We start from the raw sequence: 27,586 nt of genomic DNA, 5'->3' as shown, positions 1-27,586 counted from the left end.
GCATACACGTGGTACACATGTATACAAAAAGACAAAATGTTCACATACATAAAACGATCTGAAAAAGAAACAAGTTCCTCAGTGTCAGAGTTCTCAGATTAGGATTTATATATGCTTCACACAGCTGGAAACCCAAGTGAGTTACAACTGGGTCAGCATGGAGGGAGGAGATAGTCCCTCTATACCAAGAGATAAAATAATGAACCACCAAATAGTCAATGAGCTCTCATCATACACTCACTTCTCCCTGCCAACTAATATGGCCTCAAGCCTGTGCATCCTTGGGAAAGTACAGAAGAAAGAAGTAAAACCCAGTCCTGTCCTGACTTCTAAGACACAAATGCAACCAGCATGCTTAACAAGGTCATGTGACTTGTTTATAATAAGATATCATATCATCTAGTGTTTGGAAAGTGACTGTGGGTGCTTGTGGTGAGCTTTCAGAGGCAGGAGTGGATGTGTGTGAAGAGCTGGGTTCCTGGCTCTGGCCAGAGGAATGCCCCAAGTCACTTGGTGCTGCTCCTGGTCTGCTCCATGGCTGGCTACTCAAAGAACCAGTTCTCTTTTGACCCACAAAGTAATTTGAAGGTGGGGCAAACTCAGGATCTCGCTCAGCCCGGAGTTCTGACTGCTTCTTCGACCAGAATCCAAAGGAAAAGTCTATGAAAATAAGAAAGAGTACTATTAAAAACAATTTTGAACCAGTCAAATTCATTAAATATTTTTCAGTTCTTATATGCATGTTAAAAGCCACCACAGTTTCTAAGAACAAGGATAGCAACACGAAACCCAGCTAAGAAATGGAGTGGCCTTATGACAAGGAAAGATTAGATAATGGCTCTTTGGAAAGGCTGACAGGCACTGGACCATACTGCCAAAAGGGCACTACAATTGCAGAGAAATGAAGCAGTTAAGTCTTTTCTGTATTTGACATGATTAGGTGTTTGACATCAAAGCAGTCTCTCATTGGTTGTGTTCTGGAAGACACAGAAGGGGCTCCTCCAATATGAATAGAGGCTCTTTACATTTCTTATCAACTCCAACAGCAGGAGCTAAGGTTCCACTGAATACCTTTGAAAGAGGCATACAACAGTCTGCTGTGGCAGACTGTGGTGTGTACCTTGGTGAAAAATTAAAGAAAGATGTGCATATACAATGGAAGCTCAGGTAAATTTTCAACCGAACACAAAGGATTGCTAAAGACAGAATTCCTCAGAACACCAGTGTCCCTCATATTTTTTTTTTTCCAGAGCTAAGGACTGAACCCAGGGCCTTGCGCTTGCTAGGCAAGTGCTCTACCACTGAGCTAAATCCCCAAACCCTTTCCCTCATATTTTAAAAGCAGTTCTGAAGAGTAGCATTCTAAGTTGAAAAACCACACCTAGAAGTATGGAACTAAACTTCCCAAGTGCTTCTTAGAAAAATTTTCTGTGGACAGTATACCTTTGTAGATGCTGGTCTTTTATGGTCATGTTTTCCCATTCTCCTATTTATAAATAACTACTGTCCAGTATGGAGAAGAGACAAGTTCAGAGACCTGGAGACTTAATCCCCAGGAGCACCAAGAGTCACTGTAGGGCTGAAGGTGGAGCCCAGCAGTAGAGCTCTTGCCTAGTGTGTAAGGCCCTAGATTCCATCTCTGCACCATAAAAAAATGAAAATAAAACCTCACCAGAATCACACTTTTATTTAAAACCAAAAACACCCTTCCCAAGGACCTCTCAGAAGTTTTCACACCTAACAGCCCCGCCTACCTTTCCCTCGGTCCCACTCTCGGATGTGTGGCACTCCAGGCTTGCTGTCCTTCCTCTCCTGGATGATGACTTCCACCTTGCTGCTCTGGGCCACAGGAGGTGGAGCAGGTACAGACTTTGGTTCTGAGGGCTCAGTAACAACTCCATCTGCTTTTGTAAGGAAACGAAACCATATTACCATGCTTTAAAAACTTAACATCCTAATTTTGAAGTAAAACTAATTACTAGTACTGATGGGAACAGCAAGTGTGCCTCACTTAGACAGCAGTAAAGTAGCTTGGTAATATTATTTCTCTCTGTCTGTGAGTGGGTGTGAGTGCCAGAGCACACATAGAGATCACAGGACAACTTGGTGCAGTTGTTCGCCCTTTACGTGGATTCCTAGCATCAGATTCAGAAAATCAGGTTTGCATTCTTGAGCCATCTTGACAACCCTTCAGCAATTTCTATACAACAGATCGCCTAAGTCCTTAAACAACTCTAACAATTTTATTATCATTTTATCACCAAGAAAAATTCAGCAGATCCATTGATCATGTATAAACATGTATAAAGTATCAAGAATATTCAAAACTCAATTTGAAGTTGAACAGATATCAATCCCTGTGTTCCCAAGAAGCAATGGTGGACCCTAAATCCTCAAATTATCCAACAAAAACAGCAAGAGGAGCAGCCAGTGTGCTGGGAGAGGTGAAACCCACCTGTTTCATTTTGGCCCTATTTTTAAAATCTTAAAGAAAACTGATTTTCAAAAAAAGATGTGGGAAAATTTCATTTCATATCTTCTAGGACAGATATGTTCAAGAGGCAAAACAAAAACAGACACCATGCAGAACTCAACAAGAGACAGCCTTTATCTGAAACTAAACATAGAATTGTCAATTCCTGTGCTTTTCTAGTGTCTCATCGTGTTACATGAGGCTTTGCTCAGAGGCTAGAAAAGGAAGAGAAGATTCTAGCCAGTCTTAAACTGGTTCTCTTGTTGCTGTCATAATGTCCCCAAGTTTCAGTCTCGTCTCCCAGGAAAAGCCACTTTTCAGCTTCCTCTGCCACTGTAGTCTGTAGACCTGAGCTCTGGCCACTGCAACACAAACTACAGCTTCCCAGTCACATCCTGAAGAGGAAGCTGGGTCCTCTTCTCCCATGCTTCCCTGACCTGGTCCAGGGCTGGATCAGAAACAGGTGCCACGGAGCAAGCTTGGAGTATACAGAGGAAAGTGACACTAGAGAGCAGCAGAAACAAGATGACAGGAAGCCTGGGACCAGATGACCTAGATACCCTTGCACTTTTCAATGTTAACAGACAGCAAGCTTGCATTTTGGAGCCATTTAGGGAAGGGCTAAAGTTAGCAGTCTGGCTTCTACTCCATAATGCACAGTAAGTCTGTTGGATCACAGCACTTCACACTATCACCCCGGGAAAGTGTGTTTTATCTCGTTTCTAGAACATAGTTCTTTGGTTTGAATTTCTGCCTCCAGCTGCTTTACCTTAATACTCAACTCGGTAAGTGCATTTTACAAAGAAGAGTACATTACAACAACAACAAAGAAATAACCATAAGCAAAAAAGCTGAAGTTGGAGCTAGAGCGATGTCTCGGCAATTAAGATTACCCATTGCTCTTCCACAGCACCCAAGGATTGATTTCCAGCACCCACATGTGGTTAGCAATGTTCTATAATGAGTTCCTGGGGATCTGATGTCCTCTTCTAGCCTCTACAGGCACAGACACCAACAGAGAACAAAGACATGCATGCAGGCAAAACACCCACACATATATAATTAGATAAAATTTTAAAAATTAAAAGAGCTGAAGTTGAAAAGACTAGAAAAAAGGGTTTTAAGTGTTTTTACCATAAAAATGATAAACGTATGAGCAGATATCTACCTTGATTTAGATTACATAATATATGCAATTACCAAACATCACATGGCACTCCCCAAATATGTATAGTTTCTATGTTTTTGTGTATAGATTCTTAAATTTAAATCTTAAAATGTTATGTCTTATATATGTACACAACTAAACTTTTAAGTAATTTTTCTAACCTGTCCTTATAAAAAGGGTGCATTATTTGTTAATATTCTTCTCTATTGCCTAAAAACATGAGAATGTCATTCTGAAACACTCCAGCTATCAAACTGCTCCTGGATGGTGAGATGGCTCAGTGGGTAAGAGTGCCTGCTGTGGAAAGCTGATGACCTGAATCTGAACCAGGAATATCAGAGAGGGCAAAAAGCGCACTACTGAAAATGGTCCTCTAACCTCCACATCCACACACCCACACACACCCACACTCACTCACACACCATATACAATAATGAATAGAAATATCTGAGTAATCAAACTGCTCCTGGTGGGACTTCAAGGGCACATGCTATTTAGAGGTAAAGCTAAGCGCTGGTTGCAACTCTCTGAGTGACAGCGTAGACACAGTCTTCCTTTTGAAGTCAGAACCCTGAGCCATGCTATACCTCTGCTTTCCTCTTCAGTCCCATCCTCCTTTGACTTTTTCATCTTTTTTTGTCGAAGCTTGGCAAGTCTTGCTTCTAAGATAGCTTTTCGCTTTTCCTTTATGTTTTCTCGTTTTATTCTCTGATCTGTTGTCTGGATAGAACAAAAAGTTAGAAAATTATTCACTGAAGTCAAATTCATAATATTTGTTTAAAAAGATAAAATAATTCTCTCTCTCTCTTTTTAAAGTGTTAATTAAGACAAGCAGTGGTGGTGCATGCTTTAATCCCAGCACTGGGAGGCAGAGTCAGGTAGATCTCTGTGAGTTTGGGGTCAACCTGGATATAGAGTGAGTTCCAGGATAGCCAGGGAAATACACAGAAATCCTGTCTCAAAAAACCAAAAATGGGGGGGGGGGTGCTAATTCATTTTCCTATCACCTCTAAGCAGCTCTCCCAAAGACCCTGTAATTGGTGCCCTATAAAACAGATTGTCACAGCCCTCTGATGCTTTAGGAAGCTAAATGAGAACTCACAGAGCACAGTAAAAGCTTCCACATAGAAGAAAGCTATCCAGTTCTCTTCTACTCCTAGATCCCCTTAAACAACCTCTTAGTTCCTAACCTAGATCATCAAAATTACCATGTTTCAAACTAGATTTAAAACAGCAAGACTGGAGGCTGGAGAGATTGATCAAGAACACTTGCTGCTCTTGCAGAGGACTCAGATTCAGTTTGCTAGCATCCATATAGGGGATCAAACCATCCATAACTCCAGTTTAAAGGAATCCAATGTCCTCTGTAGTCTCTGCAGGAACTACACGTGCACACAGCACACATACAGAGATGCAAGCAGAGCTTGCACAAAAATGGTGTGATGGTTTGTACATGCTTGGCCCAGGAGGTGGCCCTATTAGGAGGTGTGGCCTTGTTGGAGTAGGTGTGTCACTGTGGACATGGGCTTAAGAACCTCATTCTAGCTGCCTGAAGTCTTCTCCTAGCTGCCTTCAGATGAAGATGTAGAACTCTCAGCTCCTCCTACACCACGCCTGCCTGGATGCTGCCATGCTCCTGCCTTGACAATAATGGGCTGAACCTGTAAGCCAGCCCCAATTAAATGTCTTTGTAAGAGTTGCCTTGGTCATAGTGTCTGTTCATAGCAGTAAAACCCTGACTAAGACAAATGGTAATCATAAAACAATAGGTCTAGTAATGGCTCAGCGGATGAAGATGCTTGCTGCAATGACGTAGGCTTGGCAACCTGTGTTCAATCAATCCTGGAATCAACACAGAGATAGAAGGAGAGATCTACTCCATAAAGTTGGCCTCTGACCACCACACATGCCATGACACACATGCCCACACATGCATATTATACACATGCATACTACTAATAAAAACAAAATGTAGCAAACCACAGACTACTTCCAAAACATTTATAATTTTAGAGTTTGAAAATCTACAGTAATTCGATAATTAGCTTTATGAAACTAACAATGACCTTCTGAATACCAATTTTCATTTTATTTACCACATTTTGTAGTCTTCTCTCAGACAATACATCCCAACTGCAGTTTCCCTTCATTCTGCTCCTTCCAGCCCTGTCCCCCACCTCCCTTCTGCAATCGATTCACTCCTCCTTCATTCCCCTTCAGAAAAGAACAGGCCTCCCAGGGATATGAACCAAACATGGCATGACAAGCTACAGCAAAACTAGGCCCAAACCCTCACATCAGGGCTGGGTGGGGCAACCCAGTGGGAGGAGGAAAAGCGTCCCAGAAGCAGGTTAAAGAATGAGAGATACCCCCACTCCCACCAAGCTAACAACCATTTGCACGTACGTATGTATGTATGTATGTATGTATGTATGTATGTATGTATGTATGTATGTATCCAGAGGACCCAACACACCCAAGAATGCTTAGTGATTGCCACTGCAGTCTCTGTGAGCCTCACTGAGCCCTGCTTAGATTGATTCTGTGGGTTGTGTTCTCCTGGTGTCCTTGACCCCCTCTGTGGGAGTCCCCAAGCTTAAGGGGAGGTACCCGATGGAGATCTCCAATTCATGTTCTCTCTCTACCCAAGTCTATACATGTCTGGATTTACTACATTTTTTTAAGCATGGCATATTAATTAAAAAAAAAAGCATTCAAATCTATAACAACTTAAACTTTAACTTGTACCTGCTCACGAAGCATCTCTAAAGTTTTCATTTGCTTGTTTCTCAACTCTTTGTCTCGGGCAAAGGCAAAATACCCAACACCAAGTTGCCGGGCCTCTGAAACAATCAAAATTATCAAAAGATTAGATTTCTGTAATTATTTTTTTTTGATTTCTGTAATTATTAAATCACATGTACAACAAGTTCCCAAACAAACCAAAGAGACACAAGGTAATATTTGCACAAATTTAAAGCAAAACCACAAAAGCTAAACTGTTTTACTATTTACTAAGTGACAGACACATAGACAGGCTCCTTGGCCTGGCTGTCTCCTCTCCTCTCTGGGAACAATTTCTTGGGCTAACAAACCTTCTGTTAGGAAGAGGTCCCCAAGTTTCTCAGGCCGTGGACAAAGGATACTTTCACCCTCTAAAGTACAGTCTGATCACATAAGAGCACTACTCTGTAAGAACATGGCTTTCTGCCTGCCACTGTCTAGCATTTTTAAAAAGAATTTTTAAAAGTTGCAAACAAACAACCCCAACAATACCATTTTCCCGAATGTCTTCATAGTGGATGGGCCCCATTGGTTTTTTCAAAGCCTCCCTTTCTTCTTCCTCCCATTGTTGGCGCTGAAGTTCTTTCCTCATGTCTTCAGATAACAAAGTCTTTTCATTAGCAGGACTAACAAAACTGGTAGAGGGATAGAAAAGCCCATGTTTACGGGAGCAACATGAGACAGCAACACTTAGGTGGATCATGGCTGAGTAACACAATTTGGAAAGACAACAGTTTCCACAGAAGTTTCTGACTAAGAAGTCAATACAACTGCTTTAATATTTTTAAAATTCATTTACACACTGTGTATATATACACATGAGCATGTATGCAATGTTTGCACATATGCACATATGCCACAGCACACATGTAGAAGTCAGTCAGAAGACTGCTTTCAACCTTTAGGCATCTATTTTTCCCTTCTACCACGTGGGTTCCCAGGATTGAACTCAGGTCATTATGCTTAGCAGCAAGTACTTTAACCTGATGAGCCATCTCAAATAATCTTATTTTATCATTTTTAAATCAATTCCCAGACTTACACATGAGCCTGATGGGATCTTGCCTCAATGTTCAAGAAAAGTGACTTTCCTTTCTACCCTTGTCCTGGCTGACATATGGGAGGTGGCTTAGCCAGGAAGGATAACCACTGAACTTCTCTGAATGGCACCTTGTCTAAAGACATGGATGCCTCTTGTCCAGCGGATGGCCATGGTTTATGCTGTGGCCCCTGTGTGCTTATTCCAGGTCTACCACAGGATGCCTCAACCTCAAAGGGCTCACACAGGCGGAGTTTCTCTAATATGTCTCATATAAAGGCTGACCACCGGGAATTTTAATCACCAAGATACTTTTCAAACGTATGTTATTTCTTTGGTTTCATTAGAAATGTTGTCATGAGGCCTTTGCTTCAATATACAAAGACATATGAATAAGAAGTGAATAAAAGCAAGTGAACCTTCTCAAACCCTCTGTTCACAAAGGCTGATTTGTTAGCTAGGTTTGGGCTCATTCTGTATTTGCAATCTAGATCAGACATCCTTCCAAGTCAACAGTCAACTTATCCCTTTCAGCAGTAACAATGCACATGACCAGAACAGAGTGCCTGCCTGGAAAGCTTAAACCTAGTTCAAGTCCAGCCCAGGGAATAATGTTACTAATTCTCCTCAGTCCCTGAAAAAAAAAATGGGTTTCAGAAAAAGAAAATCAATAAGTAAAGTACAATGACATTCAGGCTGCTCCCTGAGCACAGACGGTTATTGTGTAGGGTATGTTAAGCTACAGGCTTCGGTATATCGTCGTACTATTAATGGTCTTACTATAGCAACAAGTAGTCATTCAGCAGCCTCTCCCAGAAGACAATCCCTGTGGCTGTGTTCCTGACAAAGGCCACATATTAAACTTACAGTCTCCCCTGAAGATTTTTATCCATCTCCAATAGACTTGGTAAATCCTTTCTCATGCAGCGCCGGGATCGGCCCAAAGAGTCCACATAATCCACCCTGAAAATTAGACATTGGGAAGACAGTTTGTACAGTTTGTACCATGAGCAGAAGATCCCTATGTCAGGGAGTTGGCAATATCATTACAGAGCCTGTGACCAAGAACCGGGAAGCTAAGGGCCCACTACCACAGGAAAAAACAATTAGCAGCTGGCACTCAATAAGCTTGTTGTGCCCTCTGCTAAATCTGTTTTAGAAACTATAGGAAGGAATTGATCATGGTTCTGATTTCAAAGACAAATTACCAATACAGAAATGGTGACATGGAAAAACTCTCTTAATTTGCGTGCATTTTCGCCACTAGACTATGTACTCCAGATTTTCACTGCTCCCTCCCCAGTGTACTCAGGCCTCACCCCTTTTACTGCTCTGCTTCCAGCTGACACATTCTCTCCAGTGAGCTTAAGAGTTCTTAAAATAAGTCATGGTGTCTTTTGGACCCACTGTGAGTAGGAGGAAGACAAGCAATATACATCCTTCTTCATCTTTCCCCAAAGCAGACAGTAGGGGCAGGGCACACCAGTCACACAGCAAGGTTAAACAAAACACTGAGACTTCCTAACAACAAAATATGGGCAGGTTTTCACAGAAACCATTTCCTTTGCACTACAGTATAATGTACTTTCCTATTTGTTATCACAAGCAAGAATCTCGCAGAGTCTGGAGCAGAGTTTAGGGCACACAGTTAAGGACTAAATAATACAGGTTCTTAACAGGCTGTGCTGCGAGTAAGCAAAGCCCTTCAAGGTCTGACTCAGCTGGCAGTGCTGGTGCCTGTAATTTCTTTTCTCTCAAGTGACGATGATTTCCTTGTTAGCCCATACTTTAAAACCAAATGCTTGGGAATCTACTCCTTTAGACACAAGAAATCAAACAACTAAACAAACAGTGTCTTCATTTTCTTTTTTCTTTCCGTCTTTTTTACTCAATGGGAGAGAAAACCATCTAGCCAGATGGTCTGTGTAATTATTTACAGTATTTTTGCAGAAAGATCTTGCACCACCTGGGATCTAATTACCAAAAGGATTTACAAGTAGTCACAATTCTGAAGCTTAATTCAAAAACAAAAAAAGTGTGGGAACTGCTTGAAGTGTCTTACTGCACCATATGGTGGCATGTGACACCTTCAATTGCCCTCCAAATTCCTCAAATTGCTGGCAAACTGCCTGTAATCATAAAGGCATTAATAAGAAAATAATTAAAAGACATTAGATCATTCACAGGCGATGGGATTTCTGCCTTGAAAAGCAATCATAGCTATTCTGTTCTGGAGAGGCCTTCGAAGCACACAAAGCCAACAAAGGGAACACAGAGCCAGCAATGGCTCTAGCTCATCAGCAACTGCTTACTGAGCAGTCCCAGCCAGCACGAACCTGGAGGAACTGGGCAAGCGAGGAAAGACTGTTCTCAGGAAAGCAGGAAGGGTGCATGGCAGAAAACACAATTTAGGCAGATTATAAAAACAAGCAAAAGTTTGTCTCAAATGTTTTGCTGGTAATAAGGCCTAGAATGGGTCAACTGTAAATAAAAGATATGATTCCACCCCCCTCCAAAAATTAGTTCAGATGAGGAAGCAAGTACTTAGGACTAGAAAGGCACAGAGAGGCTGAGTTCTTTTCTGTGATTCCATGTAGCATACCACCACATGTCTACCCACAACAGTATCATTAGATGGAAGTTGTTTAAAAGTAAGAAAGCATGGACCCCAGTGGACACCTTCAGCCATATGAAGAGGAAGGTTCTCTGACATCCTCAGTAGCAGGGAGTTCTCGTTATGCATAAATGCCTGTCCGAAGGGGCTAATTAAAAGGCTAAGAAACACCACAAACAGTCCTGAGCAGAGAGCAAGAGTTTAGAGGCCAGCCCAGTACATGGTCAGGACATCGGTGATGTCTAAGCAATGGCAAACTCTGCTGAATGAGTGACATGGAAGACACTGTGATGGGATTTTCACTCTGATCTGCATGTGGCTCCGTTCCTCCATCTGTTATGTACATACAGGTAAAATCCAGGAAAAGGTCAAAGATGAAGTTCTGCAAAGTATCTGCTTATGCTCCCACCATGGAAGTCACATGCTTCCAGAAGGGAATTTAAGGGAAATGGAGAGGATTTGTGGTGTTACCAGAAAACAGTGCAGCTAGGATACAGCTTACTGTACCTACCCTGCCAGTCACTCGAAGGGAACCACTTCAGGACCTGGCATCTGAAGCACAGCACAGTAAAGCAGCAGCATGGTAATGAGGAGCAGGATATGGATGGAGCGCCAAGGATCCTTGGGCCTGGCACCACATCAGGCCCAACAGAGAGATGCTCAGTTCTTACCTGCAGTCCCTGATGTTACCTCTCCACTGGTGCCCATTTCTATAATTGATACACTAGCTCATCCCAGTTTAAAGGGAAGGTTTTTGGAAGACAGAAAACCCAGGCAGAATAAGAAAAAATGCTGTGATAATGATCAAGCAAAACACTTCTCAAAAAGCCAATGTGCATTTGAGAGGATCATTCCGATCTAATCCCCACTACCCACCATTCCTCACTGGGGTCTTGAGGGGGAGGTATGTCTTTTTCAGAAAACTCTTCTTCATCATCATCATCATTAGCAGCAGCAACAGCAGCATCTCTCTCTTCTTTGATTCGGGAATCTCTAGTGGCACCAAGCACCTCCATTTCTTTTCGCTTGTCTATGATTTTCTGTGTGAAATCCACAAGGTACATGTCCTCCACTTCCTCATCTACGGCACAAAAATCAATTTACAGATCTTGAAATTAAAAAGGAAAATCATAGCTGGAACTGAGAAGGGCCCCACTGTCTGACTGTTTGCCAGTCAATGCCTGCATCTGGGACAATTTACAGACAGCCACCAAGCACCTGACAGGAAGCTCTAAATAAGCCATCCATAACACCAATCATAATATTCCAAAAAGCCTTGAGGTTCCAGCTGTGTTATCAACACACTGTGTGAGCAGTAAGTCCATGTAACAACACACCCATTCAATTTAGAGCAACCCTCAGCTAACAACATACGAGAGACACAGAACAGATAGTGGACCTTTCTTGCTGTGGTGTAACAGGCCTTTCTAAACCTATGAGCTGCATCATTTAACTCTCACACTGGTGGAAAGAGGTGCTTGAAAGTTCCTAACACAGGTAAACAATGTGCACTTAAGCTGGGGCATGGTGTGCACACCTTTAACTGCAGCACTTGGGAGGCAGATACAGATAGATCTCTTTGAGGTCTACATAGTGAACTACATACATAGTGAGCTCCAGGTCTTCCAGGGCTACCTGGTGAGGCCCTGTCTCCCTCTTGCATACACACATAAACACACACACACACACACACACACACACACACACACACACCCTGAGTTCTTTTCACAAGTGGACATTGTTTTCAGGTAAGATCTGAAGCCAGGCTCTTCAGGGATAGATTCAACATGTTTTTTTTCCTAAGGACAGGGACAGCTAGGACAGACACTGGGCTCCCTATCACCAAGTGGTGATATCATCCCCCTTTACAGTGTAACAGTGGAGACAGCTGAGGCTCTAAGACTTCACCAGCTCAGATACACAAGTACAGTAATAAGTATCAGGAGATGGGACTGCTGGATCTGACAAAACCCATTTTCCTCAGACATACTCCTTTTGACTGAGTTACTGGATTTTCATGTTATTTTTAACTACAAGCATGGGGAAGAAGGGTGAATGGTGTACAGATACCCTCAGAAGGCAAAAGAGAACATCAGTTCTCCTACAGCTGGAGTTAGTTACAGGCAGTTGTGAGTTGCCAAGAGGAGTGCTAAGAACCAAACTCTGGTCCTCTGTAAGCACAGCAAGTGCTCTTAACTGTTAAGCCATCTCTCCAGCCTCTGGGTTTCAGTAGTAACAATAAAAGTTCGAATCAAAAGAAAAAGAAAAAGAATAAAGCAAAGCAGTTTTCAAAGCCACTAGAAGGAAGAGCTCTTTGAGAGCTGAGGTGCAGAGGCACACAGCAGTGAGACATCCTGGAGATGAACACCTTGCTCCTCTTCTGGAGCGCAGCACTGTCGCCACAGCTCCCACCTTCAGGAATGACTGACTTTTCCATGCTGGACTCCCTGCAGTGCAAACAAGCCACACTATCTAAGAAGAGGCAAATGATGGCCCAGCACCACTGGTGTCTTGATTGCTAGACAGGCTAGACTATGCTGAGCCCCACCCCATTCCCTTGGAAGATCAGCTTTTACCACTCTCCCCTACAGATCCTTTTCTCCAGCTTACCAGGTCAAAGCACTTCCTTCTAGAAATTTCCTGAATGCATACTTGCTTTCCCTGCCTCCTGCCAATGGTATGTGCACTGGCAGAAATTCTCTTATACTGTTTTCCAACTTTGAATACTGATTTCTATTTCAGGGGGATATGACAAAAGGGAATTGCATTACAAATGTTTAAACCAATTACATGACATCATACGACTACTAACAAAATATGCCATGAAGTCGAAATTACTTAGGATGTGGGAAAATGTTAGCATAATAAAGGAGAGAGACAAGGAAAGGGGAGAAATAGAGAGAGCAAAGTTAAATAAACTAAAAGAAAAAGAAGAGGAATGGAATAGAATATTCTAGAGAGAAAAAAAGAGCAAGGAGTTATCAAAAAGAAAAATAAAATAAAGATTTCCTAACTGGATAAATGTAGGAAGAGAACTAAGATTAAAAATGATGAATCAGAGATGAATCAGAGGGTAAGTACTTATTGCTCAATCATGAAGACCTGAGTTCGAATCCCTGTAAGCTATATAAAGCCTGGTTTGCAGCACATCTGTAATCCCAGTCCTCCTGTGGCAGAAAGGTGGGAGACAGAACAGACCCCTCCAGCTTGTGTCTCAACAATGTGGAAGGGAAGGCCCACCACACGCTCCACTTCCATGCTGTGGCATTAACATACCTGCACTCAGACACAATAGCATACACATAGCCACACACATCCAACATATACACAAAAATATAAAAGCAATAGAGGAAAATACTGCATGAAGTTAAAAGAAATAAAAAGCACATCACAGAAATAAAACTGAAAATAGAGGGACAAAGGAAAGGAAAAATGGACACATAATCTCAAAGGCCTAAATGGGGCCATAATTCTGTGTAACCTTCCCTTTCCCACATGCATGGCTGTCCCTGCGTGTAAGGCGACCCCAGTTAAACTGTCTCCTAGGTGTAACGCTCTCCTCCTCCATCCAATGGGATCTTCTGTGAAGGTGGAAGAACTGGCTCCCTCTACTCCTCCCCTGTGCGCTGATGGCTCCTAACAAGCTGGCTGGTACCCAACAGACCATCACATTACTACTGCAGATTTTCTTGTTTCCATTGGATTTGTAAGATTTCTCCCTCTTAGAATCATTCAAACAAGCTTCCTGGTTGCTGCCGCTGCAGAGAGCCCCTGGGCAGCACCCCACGAGCGAACCTGAGCCTCGGGACCACAGGTAAGACCAACTTTTCTGCTGCAAGAAAGCTGCCTGGTGAGCTTGGAACACACGGAAGCAGAATTCCTCTAGGACCGGGCACGTTCTGTGTTTACCGGAAGTCCCACACCCGAGGATCCCGGCCCGCAGCAGCTCTCTGCTCCCAGACCCGGTGAGAGAGAGACCCAACCGCCTGATCAGGTGGGCACTCCTGAGGCTGCAGAGCGGAAGAGACCACCAACACTGCTCACCCCTGCCCACATCCCTGGCCCAAGAGGAAACTGTATAAGGCCTCTGGGCTCCCGTGGGGGAGGGCCCAGGAGCGGCAGGACCCCTGCCTGAGACACCTCCGGAACCTGAAAGAAAGAGACCGGATAAACAGTTCTCTGCACCCAAATCCCGTGGGAGGGAGAGCTAAACCTTCAGAGAGGCAGACAAGCCTGGGAAACCAGAAGAGACTGCTCCCTGCACACACATCTCGGACGCCAGAGGAAAAAGCCAAAGACCATCTGGAACCCTGGTTCACTGAAGCTCCCGGAAGGGGCGGCACAGGTCTTCCTGGTTGCTGCCGCTGCAGAGAGCCCGTGGGCAGCACCCCACGAGCGAACTTGAGCCTCAGGACCACAGGTAAGACCAAATTTTCTGCTGCAAGAAAGCTGCCTGGTGAACTCAAGACACAGGCCCACAGGAACAGCTGAAGACCTGTAGAGAGGAAAAACTACACGCCCGAAAGCAGAACACTCTGTCCCCATAACTGACTGAAAGAGAGGAAAACAGGTCTACAGCACTCCTGACACACAGGCTTATAGGACAGTCTAGCCACTGTCAGAAAGAGCAGAACAAAGTAACACTAGAGATAATCTGATGGCGAGAGGCAAGCGCAGGAACCCAAGCAACAGAAACCAAGACTACATGGCACCATCGGAGCCCAATTCTCCCATCAAAACAAACATGGAATATCCAAACACACCAGAAAAGCAAGATCTAGTTTCAAAATCATTTTTGATCATGATGCTGGAGGACTTCAAGAAAGTCGTGAAGAACTCCCTTAGAGAACAAGTAGAAGCCTACAGAGAGGAATCGCAAAAATGACTGAAAGAATTCCAGGAAAACATAAATAAACAAGCAGAAGCCCATAGAGAGGAGACACAAAAATCCCTGAAAGAATTCCAGGAAAACACAATCAAACAGTTGAAGGAATTGAGGATGGAAATAGAAGCAATCAAGAAAGAACACAGGGAAACAGCCCTGGATATAGAAAACCAAAAGAAGAGACAAGGAGCTGTAGATACAAGCTTCATCAACAGAATACAAGAGATGGAAGAGAGAATCTCAGGAGCAGAAGATTCCATAGAGATCATTGACTCAACTGTCAAGGATAATGTAAAGCGGAAAAAGCTACTGGTCCAAAACATACAGGAAATCCAGGACTCAATGAGAAGATCAAACCTAAGGATAATAGGTATAGAAGAGAGTGAAGACTCCCAGCTCAAAGGACCAGTAAATATCTTCAACAAAATCATAGAAGAAAACTTCCCTAACCTAAAAAAAGAGATACCCATAGACATACAAGAAGCCTACAGAACTCCAAATAGATTGGACCAGAAAAGAAACACCTCCCGTCACATAATTGTCAAAAGACCAAACTCACAAAATTAAGATAGAATATTAAAAGCAGTAAGGGAAAAAGGTCAAGTAACATATAAAGGCAGACCTATCAGAATCACACCAGACTTCTCGCCAGAAACTATGAAGGCCAGAAGATCCTGGACTGATGTCATACAGACCCTAAGAGAACACAAATGCCAGCCCAGGTTACTGTATCCAGCAAAACTCTCAATTAACATTGATGGAGAAACCAAGATATTCCATGACAAAACCAAATTTACACAATATCTTTCTACAAATCCAGCACTACAAAGGATAATAAATGGTAAAGCCCAACATAAGGAGGCAAGCTATACCCTAGAAGAAGCAAGAAACTAATCGTCTTGGCAACAAAACAAAGAGAATGAAAGCACACAAACATAACCTTACATCCAAATATGAATATAACGGGAAGCAATAATCACTATTCCTTAATATCTCTCAATATCAATGGCCTCAACTCCCCAATAAAAAGACATAGATTAACAAACTGGATACGCAACGAGGACCCTGCATTCTGCTGCCTACAGGAAACACACCTCAGAGACAAAGACAGACACTACCTCAGAGTGAAAGGCTGGAAAACAACTTTCCAAGCAAATGGTCAGAAGAAGCAAGCTGGAGTAGCCATTCTAATATCAAATAAAATCAATTTCCAACTAAAAGTCATCAAAAAAGATAAGGAAGGACACTTCATATTCATCAAAGGAAAAATCCACCAAGATGAACTCTCAATCCTAAATATCTATGCCACAAATACAAGGGCACCTACATACGTAAAAGAAACCTTACTAAAGCTCAAAACACACATTGAACCTCACACAATAATAGTGGGAGATTTCAACACCCCACTCTCATCAATGGACAGATCATGGAAACAAATTAAACAGTGATGTCGACAGACTAAGAGAAGTCATGAGCCAAATGGACTTAACAGATATTTATAGAACATTCTATCCTAAAGCAAAAGGATATACCTTCTTCTCAGCTCCTCATGGCACTTTCTCCAAAATTGACCATATAATTGGTCAAAAAACGGGCCTCAACAGGTACAGAAAGATAGATATAATCCCATGCGTGCTATCGGACCACCACGGCCTAAAACTGGTCTTCAATAACAATAAGGGAAGAATGCCCACATATACGTGGAAATTGAACAATGCTCTACTCAATGATAACCTGGTCAAGGAAGAAATAAAGAAAGAAATTAAAAACTTTTTAGAATTTAATGAAAATGAAGGTACAACATACCCAAACTTATGGGACACAATGAAAGCTGTGCTAAGAGGAAAACTCATAGCGCTGAGTGCCTGCAGAAAGAAACAGGAAAGAGCATGTCAGCAGCTTGACAGCACACCTAAAAGCTCTAGAACAAAAAGAAGCAAATACACCCAGGAGGAGTAGAAGGCAGGAAATAATCAAACTCAGAGCTGAAATCAACCAAGTAGAAACAAAAAGGACCATAGAAAGAATCAACAGAACCAAAAGCTGGTTCTTTGAGAAAATCAACAAGATAGATAAACCCTTAGCCAGACTAACGAGAGGACACAGAGAGTGCATCCAAATTAACAAAATCAGAAATGAAAAGGGAGACATAACTACAGATTCAGAGGAAATTCAAAAAATCATCAGATCTTACTATAAAAACCTATATTCAACAAAACTTGAAAATCTTCAGGAAATGGACAATTTCCTAGACAGATACCAGGTATCGAAGTTAAATCAGGAACAGATAAACCAGTTAAACAACCCCATAACTCCTAAGGAAATAGAAGCAGTCATTAAAGGTCTCCCAACCAAAAAGAGCCCAGGTCCAGACGGGTTTAGTGCAGAATTCTATCAAACCTTCATAGAAGACCTCATACCAATATTATCCAAACTATTCCACAAAATTGAAACAGATGGAGCACTACCGAATTCCTTCTACGAAGCCACAATTACTCTTATACCTAAACCACACAAAGACACAACAAAGAAAGAGAACTTCAGACCAATTTCCCTTATGAATATCAACACAAAAATACTCAATAAAATTCTGGCAAAGGGAATTCAAGAGCACATCAAAACAATCATCCACCATGATCAAGTAGGCTTCATCCCAGGCATGCAGGGATGGTTTAATATACGGAAAACCATCAACGTGATCCATTATATAAACAAACTGAAAGAACAGAACCACATGATCATTTCATTAGTTGCTGAGAAAGCATTTGACAAAATTCAACACCCCTTCATGATAAAAGTCCTGGAAAGAATAGGAATTCAAGGCCCATACCTAAACATAGTAAAAGCCATATACAGCAAACCAGTTGCTAACATTAAACTAAATGGAGAGAAACTTGAAGCAATCCCACTAAAATCCGGGACTAGACAAGGCTGCCCACTCTCTCCCTACTTATTCAATATAGTTCTTGAAGTTCTAGCCAGAGCAATCAGACAACAAAAGGAGATCAAGGGGATACAGATCGGAAAAGAAGAGGTCAAAATATCACTATTTGCAGATGACATGATAGTATATTTAAGTGATCCCAAAAGTTCCACCAGAGAACTACTAAAGCTGATAAACAACTTCAGCAAAGTGGCTGGGTATAAAATTAACTCAAGTAAATCAGTTGCCTTCCTCTATACAAAAGAGAAACAAGCCGAGAAAGAAATTAGGGAAACGACACCCTTCATAATAGACCCAAATAATATAAAGTACCTCGGTGTGACTTTAACCAAGCAAGTAAAAGATCTGTACAATAAGAACTTCAAGACACTGAGGAAAGAAATTGAAGAAGACCTCAGAAGATGGAAAGATCTCCCATGCTCATGGATTGGCAGGATTAATATAGTAAAAATGGCCATTTTACCAAAAGCAATCTACAGATTCAATGCAATCCCCATCAAAATACCAATCCAATTCTTCAAAGAGTTAGACAGAACAATTTGCAAATTCATCTGGAATAACAAAAAACCCAGGATAGCTAAAGCTATCCTCAACAATAAAAGGACGTCAGGGGGAATCACTATCCCTGAACTCAAGCAGTATTACAGAGCAATAGTGATAAAAACTGCATGGTATTGGTACAGAGACAGACAGATAGACCAAGGGAATAGAATTGAAGACCCAGAAATGAACGCACACACCTATGGTCACTTGATTTTTGACAAAGGAGCCAAAACCATCCAATGGAAAAAAGATAGCATTTTCAGCAAATGGTGCTGGTTCAACTGGAGGGCAACATGTAGAAGAATGCAGATCGATCCATCTTTATCACCCTGTACAAAGCTTAAGTCCAAGTGGATCAAGGACCTCCACATCAAACCAGACACACTCAAACTAATAGAAGAAAAACTAGGGAATCATCTGGAACACATGGGCACTGGAAAAAATTTCCTGAACAAAACACCAATGGCTTATGCTCTAAGATCAAGAATCGACAAATGGGATCTCATAAAACTGCAAAGCTTCTGTAAGGCAAAGGACACTGTGGTTAGGACAAAATGGCAACCAACAGATTGGGAAAAGATCTTTACCAATCCTACAACAGATAGAGGCCTTATATCCAAAATATACAAAGAACTCAAGAAGTTAGACCGCAGGGAAACAAATAACCCTATTAAAAAATGGGGTTCAGAGCTAAACAAAGAATTCACAGCTGAGGAATGTCGAATGGCTGAGAAACACCTAAAGAAATGTTCAACATCTTTAGTCATAAGGGAAATGCAAATCAAAACAACCCTGAGATTTCACCTCACACCAGTGAGAATGGCTAAGATCAAAAACTCAGGTGACAGCAGATGCTGGCGAGGATGTGGAGAAAGAGGAACACTCCTCCATTGTTGGTGGGATTGCAGACTGGTACAACCATTCTGGAACTCAGTCTGGAGGTTCCTCAGAAAATTGGACATTGAACTGCCTGAGGATCCAGCTATACCTCTCTTGGGCATATACCCAAAAGATTCCTCAACATACAAAAGAGACACGTGCTCCCCTATGTTCATCGCAGCCTTATTTATAATAGCCAGAAGCTGGAAAGAACCCAGATGCCCTTCAACAGAGGAATGGATTCAGAAAATGTGGTACATCTACACAATGGAATATTACTCAGCTATCAAAAACAACGAGTTAATGAAATTCGTAGGCAAGTGGTTGGAACTGGAAAATATCATCCTGAGTGAGCTAACCCAATCACAGAAAGACATACATGGTATGCACTCATTGATAAGTGGCTATTAGCCCAAATGCTTGAATTACCCTAGATCCCTAGAACAAACGAAACTCAAGACGGATGATCAAAATGTGAATGCTTCACTCCTTCTTTAAATGAGGAAAAAGAATACCCTTGGCAGGGAAGGGAGAGGCAAAGATTAAAACAGAGACTGAAGGAACACCCATTCAGAGCCTGCCCCACATATGACCCATACATATACAGCCACCCAATTAGAGAAGATGGACGAAGCAAAGAAGTGCAGGCCTACAGGAACCGGATGTAGATCGCTCCTGAGAGACACAGCCTGAATACAGCAAATACAGAGGCGAATGCCAGCAGCAAATCACTGAACTGAGAATAGGCCCCCGTTGAAGGAATCAGAGAAAGAACTGGAAGAGCTTGAAGGGGCTCGAGACCCCAAAAGTACAACAATGTCAAGCAACCAGAGCTTCCAGGGACTAAGCCACTACCTAAAGACTATACATGGACTGACCCTGGACTCTGACCCCATAGGTAGCAATGAATATCCTAGTAAGAGCACCAGTGGAAGGGGAAGCCCTGGGTCCTGCTAAGACTGAACCCCCAGTGAACTAGACTATGGGGGGAGGGCGGCAATGGGGGGAGGGTTGGGAGGGGAACACCCATAAGGAAAGGGAGGGGGGAGGGGGATGTTTGCCCGGAAACCGGGAAAGGGAATAACACTTGAAATGTATATAAGAAATACTCAAGTTAATAAAAAAAAAAAAAAAAAAAAGAATCATTCAAACAAGCAAGACTGAAGATCTGTATGAATTGTAGACAATAAAGAAATATAAACCGTTTTGTTTACCTAGAAAATCTCCTTTAGTCATCTTTTCATATAATTTGGCCTTTTCTTCCAATTTTTCCCTAGGAGAAAAACAGACAGGTATTAGAAATGGTCTTACAACTGTCCTTTCTGCCACCAAACTATCAGCTTGACAGCAGCCACCTCCCCTGAGGCCTGCCCCGAAAGGATGGGCACAGCGAGGGCTGACTGCCTTGTCCTGAAGAGTCCTTCAGACCCACTGCATCTACTTCACTGTGAAAGCAGTAGTGTGTCTAAGAACCTGAAGCCATTCTGGGTACAGAGTAACTGACAGTGAATGAATGGATGAACTGAGTTAAGGCTCCAACAATTTATCTGCTAAATACAACTTAAGTTACATGCCAAAAGAAAGATGTATCTAAACAAAACATTTTTTAATTAAAAACTTTCAAAAAGGATCACCAAATTCAAGGCAACCCTTTGCTACAGTGCTTTTAGACTACAGTCCTGGTCATTTGTGGCTTATTACACTTCTTTAACCAAGTTATATTTGTTAAAAGCATTAGCAACACCTACTTTAAACAGCATAAGCAATACACTTCAGCTACAAACTAATAAAAAACAAGCTACAGCCCTGGTGTTTCAAAAGAGCAGCCTCTCTGCCCACATAATTTTGGTGGCATTTATCATGTGGTGGCAGATTAAAAAGGTCACCATAATTGCCTAAAAAGAGAAGCCCCAGAGGCCATCTGTAACAAGATCTCATTAATCACAAAGGGAAATTTAATTCCTAATGGCACAAAGAGATTACATTACCACCAGTTACTTAAACTTTCTGTGTTTCAATTCCTAAAGCCTGGCATAACACATTCTTTTTTATTGCTTCTATGAGCTGTCATAAAAATTATCTGGATAGCACAAAGTAATGTCATTTTCTCATCTTTACTGTCCCCCCCCCACCTGCCCCCTCTGTGTGTGTGTGTGTGTGTGTGTGTGTGTGTGTGTGTGTGTGTGTGTGTTAGCCCTGGCTGTCCTGGAACTCACTTTGTGAATCTTGAATTTTTACACAACCCATTTAGGACATAATTGCTGGACAATTGGTAAAATCTGAAGTATGAGCCACACAGTAGTAGTAAACATTGTGTAGAATAATGTCCTTATTCAGATAGATATATACTAAAATGTCCACAGGCAAATTATCATGATACTTAAAAGGTCATGATAATTCCTCTGCAGGTGTCAGGAAGAACAGAGAAAAGCAAATATGATGATATGCTAATTAGTGAATTTAGGAAACAGGTATTAGAATGTTCCTTTTACCCCTCTTTTAACTGTATTCTTGGTTTGGGAGGGAAAGTTTGGGGTCTCTAAATACTAATGTCTTATCACCCAGCCTAGAACACACCATGGGACACTTCTTTAAAATATGCTGATAAGTTGAAAATGTGATTCAGTGGACAAGTATTCCATTCCTAGAAATACACATTTTAAAAAACTGTTGCTATAGGTCAGGCGGTAGTGGTCCATGCCTTTACTTCCAGAGGCAGAGGCAGAGGCAGTTAGATCTCTGAGTACAAAGTCAGACTGGTCTACAGAGCAAATTCCAGGACAGCCAGGGCTACACGGAGAAGCCCTGTCTCAAAAAACCAACCAAATAATAATAACAAAAATTGCTGATGTGGCTTTTTCATTTTCTCAGCTGCCAGAAAGATGGCAGACACTCAGACTGAACCTTTTAAAACAAGAAGTGGGTTGTGCTGACAGAAACTGGCAAGAAGAGGCTCCCTCAGTACTACAAGAACATTGGTCCAGGCCTCAAGATGCTTAAGGAAGCCATTGAGGACACCTACATAGACAAGAAATGCCTCTTCATTGGTAACATTGCCATCCAAGGTTGGATCCTGTCTGGTATTGTGACCAAGATGAAGACACAGAGGACCACTGTCATCTGCCGGAACCACAGCCACTACATCCAAAAGTGCAATGGAGTGAGAAGCACCACAAGAATATATCTGTACACCTGTCTTCTTTTCAGGGATATATAGCCACTGGCATTGTGGGAGGGTGTAGGGCCCTGAGTAAGACAGTGTGCTTTACTGTGCTCAAGTTCCCAAGGCTGCCAGCACCAGGAAGCAATTCCAGAAATTCTGAGAAGATACTGGACAACTCCCAGAACAAATAAAATTATTTTCCAACTTAAAAAAAAAGGTTATGAATTTAATGTGATAAAAGCTCAAAAACAGGACTCTATTTCATTTTCTAAACTGAATTATTTTTTTCTTTTTGTAAAACAGCAGATTTTTTTTTCTTTTTGTAAGACAGCAGATACATGTAAATTACAGTATTTTTAGAAGACAGCTGGCCCTCCATTGTTCCTATGTCTAGATTCAACTTATTGGAAAGAAACAATATTCCAAAACAATGTTAGATTGTTGCTAATATATACATTGTATCTATCTATACAGATTTTCTTTCTTGGCATTCCCTAAAAGATACAGAATAACAACTATTTATATAGCACTTGCACCATTTTAAGCATTGCAAGGAATCTAGAAAAGACTTTAAAATCACACTATTTTATCAATTTTGAGCATCCTTGAGCTTTGATACATGAAGTAGAAGAGGGTCCTAGAACCAACCAATACCCCTCGGATATCAAGGAATTTATACTGTGGAGTACTGGGCTCAAAGGATACACATCAGGAAGAGTAACATCTCAATGTCTATTTCTTTGGTACTTTCCTGTTCAGGAGTAACTACCTTGATTTGTCTAAAGTCTTCTGCTCCTCAAGCTTCTGTTCAGCGTCCTTCTCTGCTCGACTGGAAACACCTGCATTTTGTTTGCTCCAGATACTTGGCTTCTGGAAAATGATTCAAAAGAACAAAATAAAACCATATGGTTGCAAAATAAACTCAACTCGGATGCATCAAAATCACAGAAAATCCTTAGATCTTATGAATCGTCAGAGAACTACTTATTCTGACAACTAATTTACAGCCTACATTAGTCTACCTGCACATGACAAAGCTGGAGATGAAAACAAGTTCATCTCACATTCACATAAAGAATGTCCTTTTGAGCATCACTGAGTTACTTTCTCAATTGAGTTTACCCCTGACTGAGTACTACACCATTCAATATTTCAATGAACATGAATAGAATGCAAAGGAATACAGTGGATTACTACCTATAAAAAAATTGAAAACTCTTAAATTCTTTCAGATTTTAAGTCTATTTCTATATTTTACAATTGTTTATCTCTGTTGGAATACAAAATACATGTTAATCTTCCATGAGAATGTAAAGAATCCACTTACTAACAGCATATTAAAGAAGAATATTGGGACTGGAAAGATAGCCTAGCATTCTTTATGATGGCTTTTACTGCTCTTGCAGAGGACCTTAGTTCAGTTCCTAGCACCCACATTGCTTGTCCTACTATCACACATAACTCCATTTCCAGGGGACCTAATACCCTTTCCTGGTCTCTGAAGGCACCCATGCACAAGTGGCACGCACATGCATGCATGACACAAGCATGCATAAACACAACATACATTAGTAAAATCTTTTTTTAAAGAGTACTAATTTTAATATTTAACAAAATTTATGCAAATGTTCAATTGCAAGTCAGGGATTTTTTTTTCCTTTAACATTTACTTATTTACTGATAACCACTAACATTTTTCAAAAATGTAAAATAACAAATCTCCCATGTTTAGAATTGGTAGAGATATTTTTACCTTATTAGATGTCTTTGGTTTTCCAAAAACTCCAGAATCTTTTAGAAGTTTTTCTTGTTTGAATTCTTCTTGTTTTCGGAAAAGCTCAGCCTTAAGATCTACCAACTAGAATAAAAGAAAGTAAACAATATTTATCTCAATTTTGGCAGGTGACTGGGATTGCAAAGCAACAGTTATTCTCCAAGGAAGATTTGAGGTTCCTAAACACAGACAAGAAACACAATGTTTAAATACAGAACTCCATACACAACTAAACGGCACTTGGTTTGCTGTAGTTTTGCTACGAATATAATTCTACTCTAAATTTCATCATTTAAGGCTTTTTTTCTGCCAAGAGCAGAGTGGCGGACGTAGTAAGGAAATGGCATTTACACGTTCATAATACATTCCTCTATTTTCTGAAGCACCTTCTGTTTGTGGGACACATCCCAAAAGTATAGAGTCAAGTTTGACTTAGTTTGTTTAAAAATAATAATAAGTTTAACAAGGTTTAAAAATGGGAGGGGGGCTGGAGAGATGACTCAGCGATTAAGAGCACTGGCTGCTCTTCCAGAGGTCCTGAGTTCAATTCCCAGCAACCCCATGATAGTTCACAACTATCTGTAATGGGATCCAATGCCCTCTTCCTTTGTGTGTAAAGACAGTGACAGTGTACTCACATATGTAAAATAAATAAGTAAATGGGAGAGGGGAGCACAAGTAAAGAGAATGGGGCAGCCCCTCCTGCTCAGCTGTGTTAGTTCCAACAGTACAATGGGGGAAATGACACAATGACAAGTGGTTCTATGTAATGGCATGTGTAAATCAGACACTACTGGCTGACAGGGAAAATAAATATGACTGAACCCTGAGGCTGCAGAGATGAGTCAGCAGTTAAAGAGCACTTGTACAAGACTCAGGTTAGGTTCCAGCACCCACATGGTGGCATACAACCGCACTTATGTTAGCTCCAGCACCAGGGCACAGTCACACAAGTGTTACAGAGACAAAGGTGCAGTTATACACAAAATGAAAAATATCCTTTAAACATTTCTTTAATGATTCCTTTTTGGTTTTTAGTGTACATCCTCTGGAAGAGCAGCTAGTACTCTTAACCTATGCGCTATCTCTCCAGATCCAAAGAACTTTTTTCTTAAATGACTGAGTTCAGTGATTTCTATTTGAAATAAATCCACTTAAAGGTACTATTGGAGGGATTTTAACAGTGTAAAGTAGTTTTATTCCAGGACCCAATATTCAAAATTCTTTAAAAATAGAAGAAAAATTTGCCTTCTATTTTAACTCTTCGTAAATGCCTCAATTACCTAGCTATAAGTTTTTCTGTTCTACAACTACTTCTGAATTTAAGCTCACAAAATGACCAATTCCAAGACTTCATCTGTATTATAATTATTGAAATATTATCCTCTGGACAAGTTAAAATTTAGTTTTGTTTGGTTTAGTTTTTAAAGACAGAGTCTCACTGTGCAGCCCTGGCTATCCGGGAACTATGTAGCTCAGACTGGCCTCTGACTTACAGTGGCCTCTATCCACTTGTCTCTGACACTTACATGCTGAAGTTAAGAGCACGTGCAAATACATCCTGATTCATTCAGTTTGTAAGTACCGAATCCAAGCAAACATAATTACCAATTTTTTATATTAAAAAACAAATTCCAACAAAATATTTGATACATTAGATGTTTTCTTCTTGTATTCCCATTGGAAATTCAAGATTTAAGTCAAAGGTTAGGCGATTTGTTCGGAGAACAAATACAAAAGGCACCGTTTTGCAGTCAATCAAACTGAACTTGGTTTCTCACACAACAAATCTGTAAGTACATTGAGGAAAACGGCATTCATCTTTGAGTGTCAACTTCATTATCCATTAAGAGTGACAATTAATACAATTAATACCACCTACGTTCAAAAGCACTTCTGAGGACTCTATGGCAGCATGCATATGAAGCACGGACACAAAATGTGAACATTGTTTACAAGTTTTCTGGTGAGAGTGGTTAAGTTAGCAAAACTTCTTACATCCTGTCAGTGCTCACGCGCCCGGGTAGCCCAGCCCACAAGGCACTAACTAACTTGTCTGGGTCCTGCTAGGGGAACCCTAGGTACTGGACAAATCATATCCCAATGCTCGAGGACTTTGGGCTGGAGGAGAACGCAAGAAAGGCACGTCCTCCAAGTGCCCGCAAACAGCGAGCCAGCTCTGGCGGCTGACCCGCAGGATGCGCCCTGAGATCCCTGAGAGGATGGCTTCTGGGGGCTGACCGCAGGGCGAGCTCAGCCTAGGTGCCTGGCGGAGCCGGGTTCAGGATCCTGTGAGTAAGGATGCGGTCGAGGGTCCCCGCAGAGAGAAGGCGGGTTGGTATCCCTGTCATATGGAGGTTCCAGGCCCCTAACTTGCGTGGGGCAACAGTTAGGTCACCATTCTCGACAGAGAGGCGGAGGAAACACGGAGCAAGTAGCTAAGCCACACTTGAACTCACCGAGGAGGCTGTAACGTCCAAAGGCTTTTTCTTTCGATCCATCGTCCCGCCAAGGTGTCGGGTCCCGGGACCCGGTCTCCCTGTGGCCTCAGTCAGACCCTACGAGTCCGCCCCCGAGCAGAACCGGAAGTAGCTTTGATAGCGACGCTGAGTTTCCGTAATTTTGCGACATAGATTTACGACCTCGGCGCCATCTTGAAAGCGTCAGTGTATGCTACCTAGTCGGTACGTCGCCATTTTGAGAAGGTCAGAGGGTGGCTTAGGGTTTAAATCGATTGCAATTAACCATCTTGAAGAGAGCAAAAAGTGAGGTGAAAATGGTTAGTATTGTCGCCGTCTTGAGACGGAAGGAATATAGCTTTCATCGCAATACACACTATATTGAATGGAGAGTCTTAAATGATGGGAAAGAATAGCACCATCTTGAGTAAACTCAAGCGTCTCCAACGTGAAAACAAAAGGAATTTAATAAAACTGGTGGTGGTAGTTGTTAACATTCTGTCTAAGCTCCACCCCCACAGTTACCTAGCAACAGCCAGGTATGCTCCACCCCACAGTTACCTGGCAATAGCCAGGTATGCTTGACTCTATAAAAGGGGCTGTTTGCCCCCTTCTCCTCACTCTCTTGCTGTCTTGCTCTTACCCTCTTCCTCCTCTGTCCCTTCTCACCCCATTCCCCTGCCTCTCTCTCTCTCTCTCTCTCTCTCTCTCTCTCTCTCTCTCTCTCTCTCTCTCCCCTACTACCTACCCTCTTAACTCCCCTCCCCATGTCCTGAATAAACTCTATTCTATACTATACTGTTGTGTGACACCATACGATGTGTTTATATAAAGATAAAGAGAGGGGGGATATGTTCTATG

The 27,586-nt window shown here is 41.7% G+C and overlaps 1 protein-coding gene and 1 pseudogene across 2 annotated transcripts; one reads left to right on the top strand and one right to left on the bottom strand.

Moving 5' to 3' along the window:
• Positions 1-84: 84 nt before the first annotated feature.
• Positions 85-27,061, bottom strand: Ccdc174 (coiled-coil domain containing 174). 2 transcript variants are annotated; one of them, XM_006236907.5, is made up of 11 exons: positions 26,726-27,061; positions 24,246-24,350; positions 23,262-23,362; positions 20,544-20,602; positions 10,955-11,159; positions 8,332-8,427; positions 6,918-7,060; positions 6,390-6,484; positions 4,229-4,361; positions 1,755-1,901; positions 85-660 (listed from the first exon to the last, which is right to left on the bottom strand). In XM_006236907.5, the coding sequence occupies exons 1-11, from the start codon at positions 26,765-26,767 to the stop codon at positions 365-367; spliced, it is 1,422 nt and encodes a 473-aa protein (XP_006236969.1). In that variant the 5' UTR covers positions 26,768-27,061; the 3' UTR covers positions 85-364. The 2 variants fall into 2 exon arrangements, with proteins under 2 accessions (XP_006236969.1, NP_001009659.2); NM_001009659.2 differs by having other exon boundaries at positions 1,755-1,904; positions 26,726-26,839.
• Rps11-ps14 (ribosomal protein S11, pseudogene 14) lies at positions 20,710-23,347 on the top strand (annotated as a pseudogene).
• Positions 27,062-27,586: the final 525 nt, after the last annotated feature.

Source organism: Rattus norvegicus, chromosome 4 (assembly GCF_036323735.1).
Source record: "Rattus norvegicus strain BN/NHsdMcwi chromosome 4, GRCr8, whole genome shotgun sequence".
NCBI classification, from domain to species: Eukaryota; Metazoa; Chordata; class Mammalia; order Rodentia; family Muridae; genus Rattus; species Rattus norvegicus.
This window is presented reverse-complemented; position numbering and strand designations above follow the sequence as displayed.